This window comes from Athene noctua, chromosome 1 (genome assembly GCF_965140245.1).
Source record: "Athene noctua chromosome 1, bAthNoc1.hap1.1, whole genome shotgun sequence".
In the NCBI taxonomy this organism is placed as follows: Eukaryota; Metazoa; Chordata; class Aves; order Strigiformes; family Strigidae; genus Athene; species Athene noctua.
The window spans coordinates 88,847,845-88,860,156 of record NC_134037.1 but is presented as its reverse complement, the minus strand read 5'-3'; the positions used below and the strand labels follow the sequence as shown (position 1 = coordinate 88,860,156).

At 36.4% G+C, this 12,312-nt stretch overlaps 1 protein-coding gene across 3 annotated transcripts in view; it reads right to left on the bottom strand.

Annotated features, from left to right (window-relative positions):
* Window positions 1-12,312, bottom strand: part of SDCCAG8 (SHH signaling and ciliogenesis regulator SDCCAG8) — a 123,300-nt gene that overhangs the window by 47,184 nt on the left and 63,804 nt on the right. For all 3 annotated transcript variants that reach the window (XM_074896852.1, XM_074896853.1, XM_074896854.1), the window contains 2 exons: window positions 6,153-6,280; window positions 3,958-4,066 (listed from right to left, as the gene is read on the bottom strand). In XM_074896852.1, the coding sequence (XP_074752953.1) occupies window positions 3,958-4,066; window positions 6,153-6,280 (237 nt within the window). The remainder of the gene's footprint in view (window positions 1-3,957; window positions 4,067-6,152; window positions 6,281-12,312) is intronic.

Sequence of the window (12,312 nt, the reverse complement as noted above, 5' to 3'; positions counted from 1 at the left end):
GCTCCACAAGAGCTATTCTGGGTCCAACAGACCGAGCAGTAAGCTGTGGTGGACTTAGAAGAAACTGGAGCGTGCAGACATCTGGAGTGCTGCCATCTGACCCTAACTCTGCATGGAGTTGCACTTCTGCAGACTCAGGCTGGCCCCACAAGTCATACAGCCATGTTAATGTATCTGTGTGTGCTTCTGAGATCTGATACACTCAAAAGACATATATGAAATCAGTATTATTTCAAAACTGCACAGAGCAAAACTACAAGGTGACATGAAAATGTAAATGTAAAATGAATACTTGTAAGTAGATGGGTAATAGATTTTGCCAAATCTCATTTACTTGTCACTACATTAAAAATAATTGATGATCATGGGGTGGGGAGGACAAGGACAACAACAACAAACCTCTCTGCACTTCTGGATCCTTTCAACTACCAAGAAATCATCAACTTCTATTTAAAAACAAATTTAAGTTTTTATCTACCATCCTTGCTGGAAGACTCTTGGAAAAAACAACACAGGTTCCTCCAAAACATTCAAATAGTGGAGGCAAGGAACCAGCAAGTGTTAAATAGTCACAATTCGAAGTCAGTCTTAGGATATTTTTACAATTAGGCGATTTTTGAACACTGAGGTGGCAAAGCTGCCTTTACTCCTCTGAACTACCTTTTGCATTGCAGTGCTTTTAAAGCATTGTCTTTTCCTAACTTAAAAACCAACTGTTTACTTGTACAGAAATTAAATACATGCTCTAAAATATTTTCTGCTGACACAGTATTGTTGCATATAATTTTAATGACAGACTGTTTCACATCTTTGTACGGCTACCTTCAACAAACATTTCACTCCTGGTATTGAGCGCAATGACTGCAGTCAACCAAACATGCAGAAAAATAGTTCAGCCGGGTGTGTGTTCTTTACTTCAATTAAACTCACACAGTTGGATGCCTACTGTTGCCAAACCAGTAATATAATTTATACATTATAGTCCGAACAGTAAAACTACACTAAAAGTCATTTAACAATATTTATAACATCATAAAATACAGTGTTAAAATATATGAACTGCAATATGTACCAAAATTATAAAATTTGTTTCTCATCATCAGTGATTAAAACCAGGATCATTGCTCTAGCTTCAATACTCACAACCCTGGTGACAGATTAGAATTCAAATCTTAATGATCAATTTACAATTAACAAGATAGAAGTGAAACAAATTAAACCAACCATTATATATAACGAGACCCAATGGACTCCCATTGTTCCCCTTAATTACAAAACGCAAATCACAAATACACAGTGGGTAGTGTTAAGCATTAATCTACAACCTAGAAACTCAGACAGTGACAATCAGAGAAAAAACCCCTAACAAAATAACAGAGAAGAAATCAGCAAAGGACTATGCTTTTAGACATGCCTATGCATACAAAAACCTTCACAGACACTATCTTCTTTCTGCACAGCTTGAGGGGTTTATTATTTGTCTGACATTGTCTTTCTGAAGCTTTTCTAATCCTGTGGAGGGGCTAGCTCACAAAAATGGTTCCAGCTTACATATAAACAAGTAAACTTCAGTTTAGATTTCTCAAAAAACCTGTATTAAATATAAAAATATATGTGCAATTCAGACGTGTCCCACTGAAATTCTGCAAATATGCAGTTGTCTCAGATAAATTTGAAATGCCTCTTATTACAAACAGGCCCTTTCTTTCCTATCAAAACCCACAAATTTTATATAAACTTTTTCTTGCATCTGTTATTAAAAAAGCTTGAGTGTTTTACCAATCAAATAATGGTATTGCTAGTATATTTCTTAACCCCATGGAAACTAAGGCACAAAGATTCTAGAACTATAGCAAGAAAATACACATCCAGGTCCAAAATTTGTAAGGCCAAACCCATGAAAAAAACATGGAAAAAATCTTATTCGTGCAAACAGGGGACACTGATGCTTTATGATCTGCTTCTATTCATGTACCTGAGAACCGAGTTATAAAATCTTCCAAAAATTATTACTTTTTTTCAGAAGACAAAGATACAGCATTCTGTCCCAGAATTGTAGTTTTACACTACATCCAGTGACAATGAGCATGAAGATTGCATTTCAGAGAGATGCTAGTGAAAGTTACATACTGATTATGCATTTAAAACTTCGCAGAAGTAATTTTCTGCATCTGATCTCTGATCACATCACTTTTTGAAGCCATCTCTTAGTTTACTGTTTTCCACCATCTCCAGATCTATCTTTCTGTTCTCATTTTCACATGCTTTCTTTGTCCCTACCTATTTCTCCATTTTTGTTACTGACTGCAGCAGCTCCCACTCCAATGAAGGCAGGCTCACGCTATTTTAGGGCCACTTCTCAGAACTGCTTTCAAACATTCTTCCATACTGTTTCTTGTGCAAAATATACCACTTTTTGGAGATCCAAGAGGGCTCCTCTTCCCTTTTTCAGGTTCTTGACATAGTCAGCTAATGCTGCTAGGTGGAGAAACACTTGGCAATCTCTAGTATTTATTTTCAGAGAATAATGTGTTTTCACAGTATGTTTTCTGTCTTTCCTTCATCCTTTTACAGTTACTAGTCTGTGACTGTGAGCTCTAGCAACAAAGTCTGTGTGCATTTTTATTGCTGGAATAATAATATGATTTGAATCTATTTAGATTTTGTATTACTTTAGTAGAGGAGCTCTGCTTTTTCAAAAGGAAAATTCTGTGTGCTTCTCTCTCAAGCACTCATCACAACATTTGCAAGGGAAGATTGCTTACATTGCCTCAAGTTTCTCTTTCTTCCCCAAACACTCTGGATGGGATTCATCCCCCAACTTCAGCCACTTAACAGATAGTCAACACTTTATATTCAGTGGAAAGTAGGATGGGCAGTGGAGGCAGTGGGAAGCATATATATATATATATATATATATATATATATATGTCTGTCATCTACTTATATCATTCCACTTTGACCATTACTGGAAACAGGATACTGGATAAATGAGCTCTCTCCCTGAGTGAGTGTTGCCCCTGTAATGTTACCTCAACAGGATGATTAAATCTGCCCAGCAGAAGAATCCTATCTCGAAAACCAATTTTGTCTTTGCTGATTGTTTTCTTTACTTCACATAAGCCATGTGAGATGAATCCTACCCTTAATTACCAAATTCACTTTGCATGAAATTTACAGAAGTTGCAGAAAGTCAACTCACCATTTGAAGTCCCATTTACTACTCTAAATATGAACCCTAAAGAAAGTTTCAACAGAGACTATTTTTATATATTTAAAAATGTAAAAAAAAAAAAAAGACTGGTATAGAATTACAATTTTTTAATTAAAAAAAAAAAAGAGTCCTGTCATACAGAACTTTTAAATGGATACCTCCATACACTTTTATCTATTTAAATCATTTATTGCTTCCAGGTTTTGTTCTTTTCCTGAATTTTTAATGGCTTTGTATTTAGATGTGCTATTGATTTTAACAAAAGCACCACATAACAAGCAGTGGCAGAATTAGAGCTTCAATGACAAGCAATTTTGACAACAATTATTTCAGAGATAATTATTCAGTGTATAGTATTGTGAATGGAGTAAATAATTAAATGAATATATTACATTTTTGAGAACTTTAAATATTTAGCATTTTTCACATGATTTCAGATAATTGTAGCTCTGTTAACAATTTTCCACTCTTCATATTAAGAATATGAACATCATAAGGAAAATACCATGCAATTTTTACAGTGCAATTGTTTAAGAAATTTGAAGTAATAGCCAGAAACATAATCTGAAAAGCAGAAAATGAGAATTATCCTGGATAAAAATCCATCCATGTTTCTTAAGTGGCATATATTATATTTAGATGTTGTGTAATACCTGGGACAAGATGAATAATAATAAATATTAAAATACAAATAAAAAATAAGGAAACATGTCCTAACAAAAGGATAACAAAAATATACTAACCTGTATTTTTCTGACATTTGTTCCAACTTCCTTGCCAACAAACAACATTCTTCCTTTAATTTTGATATGAATGTATTCTGGGAGGTCAGCAATGAATCCAGTTCATTTACTAGAAATTATAAAATTATAAAAACTAGAAATCTATTTTACAATTATATAAATTTATAGCTAATTTAGAAACACTTTTATAAATTCTTATTTTTTTTCCTCTAGATCCTTCTGGTTTCTATATGTTTTTTAGACTGTAGCTACTTGGGCATGGAATTATGACACAATCATTCACCAAATAAAGAATAAGCTAACCTAAAGTGTTAAAGTGATGTTGCCACTGAATCAGGTCTTGTATGAGAATAATCACCATGCATACTATGTATCTAATCTGGTGGGTTTGATTTTTAGCTGTAAGTTCATTGACATTTCTGGGAGGAATAAAATTGGCAAGCCATCCCTTAGCAGCCTTTTGCTTGCTCAACTGGTGCAGAGGATACACTGGCAACCCAAACACTCGCACTGTAGTCTCGTTTCATTCTCTCCTTAGAAAGGAGTTCTTTTATTTACTGGGTCCTGCACTTACTATGATTAATGTTATTTTATTCTCTTTTGTGATAAGATATAGACTTATCATTCAGTGACAGTTACAATGAAACCATTTTAGAAATTAATTTCCAGGTACTATCAGTTTCAGCTGCACCAAAACTCACGACCTAGAAATCAAGCATTTTTATTCTTTCAAAAGGAAGATACTGCAAAATGATGTTTCTTGATTTCTACTTTTAAAATCAGAGCAAGAGAGACAACTGTTACCCAAATTCCTTGTATGTGTGTAGGGTCATAATACACAAGTGTTTCTTTATGTACATAATAAATGACTATCACTTTCAACTCCTTCTAAACCTACTAGAGATATATAAAAACAAGCTCAGCTGTAATGTTTTTCAGGGTAAATGACACATCTTTTGTGCAAAATTACACTTGGTCATATGCAGATGTGCTGGCTAGAGTAGGGAAAAGCCATTCTGAGAGCTTCTTTTCTTTTCCTACTGTGTAGACAGCAGCCATAATGTAGCTGTTTGCATTCCCTGAACACATGGAATGGTCCTCTAGTACTGTGATAATGCTGAAAAAAAAGCAGAAAATCAGATAGCAGACGTAAACGTGCCTGCTACCTCAGGTGTTATGTGACACTGCTTCGGATTAATACATGCTATGTTATTTTTCTAAAGGTATTGCAGGACTGGTGGGTGAAAATGGTATTCTACTAAGCATACGAATATACCATGTTCCGTAAGAGCTGAAGCTCCTTCTCCTTTCCATGCTCAGGGGTTAGAGATTTTCCTCTCTAAAAATCTCTTTCTTTTGTTTCTCATATGCACCTTTATTAATGTTGTTGGCGTAGTACTTCACAATAACAAAAGGCTTTTTTTGTTTGTTTGAAAAACCCATTTTACTTCCAGATTAAAGGTTAGAACTTAGTGACCAGCTAAGTCAATGCAGTGAAGTTTCCTGTTAGGAGAACCTGAAGTATGCAAGGGATTAAACATCTTTCTTGTAGATTGAGGGTGTGTGTGTGTGGGGGGGACACATGGTAATACTAAAAATGTTTGAGGCTGCAAAGATTAAATAAAGGAACATATCAATTTGGAGCCAGTGAATTACATCCAGCTGCGACAGTGAATTAAGAACCGATTAATGGCTAAAGCTTTTCTCCAGTTTGGATGCCGAAGCAAACTCATTAAGCTTTTAGAGTAGCTATAATGTGTGTACTGTGGGAACTGTTCAATGCTATTCAGGAGACTTTAACTGTAAGCTCAGAGCATTTCCCGCAGAGCTTCTGATGCTATTTTCTTTATATAACATGTGTGCCTGAAAATCCAGCCAAAAACAAGCCCTTTGTTTTTCTACTTTGTTGTGGTCTCTCTCAGCTTTACGTTTCTTGAACACAGGTAAATAAACTCATAATCCAGATGGTGCAACAGATGTGAGAGCAGCACTCTGAAATCAACAGACAGTGGGCAATACTTTCCATTTTCTCTTTTAAACGCTAACTAATATGTAATTCGGAATCTCCGGTGTAGTTAGCATCTGCTCCCTTCGGCCAGCCAAAGGTTACAGGTGTTCCTGATGTCATTTCACAGTAAGGCGTGGGCCTGGCTTGTGAGTGAGTGCCCAGGCTCTAATCTTTCCCTACCACCTACCAGTTTTCTCATGCTGGGCCTCCATTTGCTGCATCTTCTGTGTCAGCTCCTGCTCTCTTTGCTGGGCCTGAAGGGCTCGGGCCTTTGCTTCATTGCTAATGCTGTGCTGAATGCTCTCTTTCTCCAATCTGTAAAAAAACCCAACCAAATAGGAAATAAAGAAAAATAAAAACCACATACTGAAGTTGATAAATTAAGACAAAGCAGAATATTCAATTAATAACAACAATAACAAAAAATATCTGGCCATGCTTTTCACATTCCCCTCCCATTCAAGTTATACAAACTGACCTTTCTCTTACAATGTCAAACATTCTCCAGTGACTAGTAGAAAACAGATAAAAAATGTGATCTATTTCCTGGGCGAAAATTAGCCTTTCGGACAAAAAAATGATTATATTTTAAAAAATTTTAAACACGACTTCTTTTTCATAAGGAAGTTCCCCAACATGCACTTTGCATTGAACAGATTATTTGCCTTTTCTTCTAAATGCTATTTATTTAATTCTGCAATGAAGCTTAGGGACCTGACCCTGAGATGGACTGGTTCCCAGTGAACCAGCAGGAGATAAGTCAATGGGAGCGATTGCCACAATGCTCATAATACAGCTACTCTGAAAGCTTAATGAGTTTTCTTAAGCAACCAAACAAGTTTTAACTATTAATTTATGTAAATAGGAGATGAATGCATCCATTACAATAGTGAAAACTGTTAGCACCACACAAGCCCAGCCCCTTGTGGTTCTTCTCACCGGGGGGTTGTACAAGAAGGTCTAAAGCCCAGTCATATTATCGAAGTAAGCAGGCAAGAGAGCAATTTACTTGACCAGATATGCAAGATGGGGCAATCTACTCCTGAGGCAAAACAAATGCTAGACTACCACACTCCATTGAAGCATTTTATTTAAAGCAAGCCAAGCAATAACAGCATGGAAAATAAAACCCCAAAAAGATATATGCATATAAATTAGAAAAGGTCCTAAACTGCAAATTTGTATCTAGACTTTCCCAAAGGTCGTGAATATTTATCTGGTGCACACTAGGATCCAGATTCAAAATTTCAGTGAGTTCACACATACCAGGATTGATTTCTAGATTGCAAATGACATATATGCACACGCTTTTCTACTGAAACTACAATTAACAGCTTGGGATAGGTTTCAATAAAGTCTTATAAATGTGTTTTATTCTAGGGATAATACCTATTTCAGGGGACTACAAAACAGAACACGGGCATAGATCATGTAAGGATAAAGCCACATCTCATGTGGTTGCTGCACTTAACCTTTGGACTGGTGCCTAATAACCCATCCGAGATATTGCAATATCTCAGCATGACACACAGAATGTTAAATCTTCTCTCTTAAATTTACCCCAAAGCAATACAAATGGTGGGTCACATTACACTAATTCCTGGTCCTGATGTTGCAAGCCCTACCTTAGGCAAAACTCCCTTTGAAATCATAGGCAGTTTTGTCTGAGGTACGACTGAGAATGATTTGACACAGCGAATATGTTTAGATAGCCAGAATATTATATTGTTAAGGAAAAAAAGCACATTTTTCAAGGAAATGTCATACATTGAACAGCACTTTATCATAACATTCTCAGAATTACTTTGTAACCATATTGGGGTTATCCTATGGAGTGATGCTTGCATCACTTCCTAAGTGTAAGCTCCAAATATGGAAAGCATTACGATGAAAAATCCTTCCATATTTGCTGGGAACCAGCCTATTTAAACCCCTTTTATCCCTCCAAATGTCTTTTTACCTTCAGACAGTTGTCATGAGCACCGGACTGCTCAAAAAAACACACCAGCACCTAACACATCCCCCAGACACTTTCAGCTAAAGAAAGTGGCAGTAGCACGGTATTTTATTTAATAGTGTCTCATGTGAGATGGCTGTGTGCAGTTGGGTGCTGTGCTGTCATCTGGCACACAGCTGGCTGGCTAGCATTCTGCTGGGGGTAGCCTTCAGCATCTATCAAGCTGCACAGCTCAAGCTACCAAGGCAAGCCTGTAAAGGTCCGTTCCTTGTTGCTAGGGTCCCTCCTGTCGACCACATGTTAACGGGCAAGTTCAAAATAATTGGAGAATCTACTGCCACCAGAAACACTCTCTTGCTAAGGGGATACATCCAAAAAAGCCACTCATCTGTGCTACTTACTGTATAGAGCAAACTAGCAGGAGCTCAGAAACTGTGGATGCATGGTGAGTTCCCTATGGCTGATGTGTGTATGGTGTGGGTGAAAATAGATTAGTTTATGCAGTGGATAGATTATGCAACTGTAAGACTAGGAAAACACAGGTAAATCTTACACAGAAGGGTATCTGACTAGTCTCAATTTTTGCACCTAGAAAATTTTGGGATTAAGACACATCCAGTGCAACATAAAGAGCAATATCTGATGTGCCTAGAGCTGCTAAGAAACAAAAAAATTTCCTGGAGTCAAAGCTGTCTAAACTGAGTGGCAAGTCTTTCACCCACACCTTGAGTTGACACCTTCCCTGCTCTCTAAATTCAATCTCTCTGCCCTCCTACAGAAAATTTCTCCAACACAATTTATATATACAGAGAAAAAAGAAAAAAACCCCAACAAACAAACAAAAAAACCCCATGGCTAAAACATGCAGAAGGCAGCCCAAGAGGTTTCAGGAGCTACTGGTAACATTCCTCCTACGCTAGCAAATACTGCAGGACTTTTAGAAGGTTTGATACTGGCTGCTTATTTGCAATTACTCTTAATTGTGAAAGAAGAGGAGCTTGATTTAAGAAAAAGAAAAGCTATGGACTGTAGACAGAAGGAAACAGTTATACCCCTCTGAAAATATCAGAAGAAATATCCTATAAAGACTTCAGAATTTCTCATATTGACTAAAGGAAAGCACAGAGACAATGCAAAGTAAAGCAACAGCAGCCTAATTTTGATGACAGAAGATCTGAATCAGAAATTATAGCTAAAGATTAATCGTACCAGAACTTTTTAAAGCACCATCTATAGTATGAAAAAAGCAGACAAAGTGATTAAACTGCAGCAGCCTGTTGTCTGCTAGGATGCAAACACTGAATCAAAATTGGAGACAGTAACAAAAATTAAAGTTCTTTCACACAGTATCCACTGTAAAACACTAAATAAATGCCTATCTGATAATAATTCTGGATTTGGCCATAACAGTGATCAGTTCTACTAAAGCAGAAGCATTGAACTCATAGTGACTTTCATTTGTGTGCCATTAAGTCAGAAGCAACCAAGGACTCATTCACACTGGAGGCAAGCTCAAGCTCTCCTTGAGCCCTGTTCTGAAGTGCAAGTTTTCCACAGTGATTTTAGTTCTAAACACTGATTGTTCTGAGCCTGAGTTACGGCTGTTAAGAGCAGCTTACTTAGTTAACTTGTTCACATATCTCAATGAACTAGATACTGGTTTGCAGTGACTGAAAGCTATGCTTTCTAAATATTCCTGGCCAAAAAAAAAAAAAAAAAAAAAAAAAAAAAAGGCACAGTAAACTGTAGCTTATAGCACAGGAAGAAGAAAAAAATTGCCATCACTTGCAAACCTTAAGAAAAATCCTTGCTTGAAATTAAGCGAAAATTTACTTTGAGCTCAAAGCTAACATAAAAGTACTCTGGCTGAATTTGAGTCACCAGAATTAACAAAAAAACCCCTTTCCCACCACTAACAAACAAAAACTGGATCACAGATATATTTTCAATAGAAGACTGCTCTCTGCCAAATGGCTTTGCAGTAAAGAAAAAGGAAGGATGTAAAGACTAGTGATGTGAAAGACATACCTGACATAAATAATAGCTCATCAATTTTTGACTCGAAAAGAACAGAACTAGATTGATAAAACTTTGAATTCCACAATGCACTACAATAGTCAGTATTTCTGCAAGAGTCTTTTTGCTTTAGTAACAGTAAAAATAGAAAATGAAAAAATACAGGATGAGTCTCAAATGTAGAATAAAGCCTCTGACTGAAGGTTGCCAGCAAGTCTTCTGATGAAGCAACCATAACGTGAAGCAACCATGCTTCCTATATTGACTACTTCATTCTTCCATGAGATCCACATACGACATTTTGTAAAAAGCAAATGGATCCATTAGTAAGGACTATGAACTTAATCGGACAAATTACAATACTTTAGCAATTATCTAGATGTTACCATAACCTTATTTTTGACATCTTTATTTCTTATTAATTATAGTGAAAACCATAATTATAAAATACTTTAGGCTTTCATATACACTTTAAACTGGACTTCATAAATTATTAAGGAGTAGCTGGCATTTAGTGTTCCAAACGTTTGAGGTATCTATACTAATAAGACTGTTGGTCTAAATAAGGACCAGTTCTGGAACTCAGCGCCAATACTCATACTTGGGCACCAAGAGGACCAGTTGAGCCTAACACTGATGCTTTTACTACATGCCTCAGTGGTCAAGCAGAGATCTCTTTCCTAGATAAGACATAGCCAAGTGGATTTGTGAACTACTGCGCAACCAATCACCTCAGAACTGGGAAAGCATTCAACTAAGGGCTCCCTCAGCTCTTCCAGAGGAAACAGGCTTTCTCTCCCTCTATTTTTGAAAAAAAATATGTAGCAGAAGTTTCTCTATACCAAATTGAAAAAAAAATTCGAGAAGATACCCAAGCACTTAATTCCCACTACCTTTAACTCAATCTGGCCTGAGGGCCCTCAAATCAATTAGAGCAGTCCTGAAGATAAGACTTGAAAGACTACCTGTATTAGGAACCCTAAAGATTTTAGCCAATAGCTTTAGGTACAAAGGCTCAGCAATGTTTTATTTTACTTTGCAAGCTTTACATGATATAGGTCTAATGGACTGTCCATTACAAGCAGCTTTCTGAACCACCTTCTTATAGGCTATTTCATATTTTTTCAGCTACAAGTGTTAAGGGAAGAATGGAAAATCCGAGTATATCCTTGCTCTTCTCTCGGGCTAGAGGAGAAAAAACCAAATCAAACCAAACACCACACAGCAACGTTCATGGTAGAAAAAAAAATTAAAACCTGAAACAAGAGGTCACAATACCTACCCTATTCTGTAAGGGGAAACATGAGAAAAATGTTTGCAGTCTCTTACTTTACTATCAGAAAGTATTCAAATACTGCAATGATAAAGGTCATAAAAGAAAGTATATAGAATAAGATCATATGTTGGGGGTCAGAACACTTCACAATTTCCTTCCCTCTGTCCTCCATATGTATCTTCATAAGTATGTCATACACAGAAGGATAAAGACTCGGGGTTTTTTCAGGTCAGCAGACAAGCCTAAAAGTTGGTCTGCAAATAGGAAAAAATACAATTTACCAAGAAGTCATTCTCCCCAGGAATGGTTTAAATCATTTTCTCTATTAATGTAAAACTCCTAAAACTGCTTTTAGACCTGTCTTTCAATTTAACAGCACTGCAGTATTCTATTCAGCTATTTATAATGGAGAACGTGTTTAGAGTTTTATCTTATCCTCTCCAAAGTCTTAGTATTTTCAGACATTTAGGTAAGGAAATACAACACGGTAAGAGCTCAAATTCTGCAGGTGAATAAGTAAATGCTAGTTTTAAGTTTAGCTATGATTCAAAATTATTAATTTCCACACCTTTTAAACTAACAGAGCTCTAGTGCATGTACCTTGATCACATGTTTGGATCAACTCAATAATAAAATGCAGGGTCACAAGATTTCTCCTTTTTCTTTAAGCCAGGCTTCTAGGAATCTTTTGTTTAGCCTTGTTTTGGTTATCTTCCTTTGAAAGGCCCAGATATTTTCATCTAAGATGTCCTTGTCAATATCTAAGACTGCTATGACTGAGGACATAGCTGGACAATGTTTCCTGGTTTCCTCTTATAAAAAACACTGTAGACTTTTTTTTGCCATCTGATTTTTTGTAATAAAGGTTTTGATTTTTTTCAGTGCATGTGTAAATCCACCATAGCATGTTCGGACTGGCTGGATTTTACAGCTCTTCGTGCTTTTACAGGGCAAAAGGAGAGGCATGAAATGAATATTCTTATGTCAATAAAAAAAAAAAAGATGCACACGTGCATGCTTGTGCAAGAATTATGTAGAAATACCTTTTAAAAGCATCATGAGCAGGTCATTCCTTTAAACCTCTCCAAGGAGCTGAAA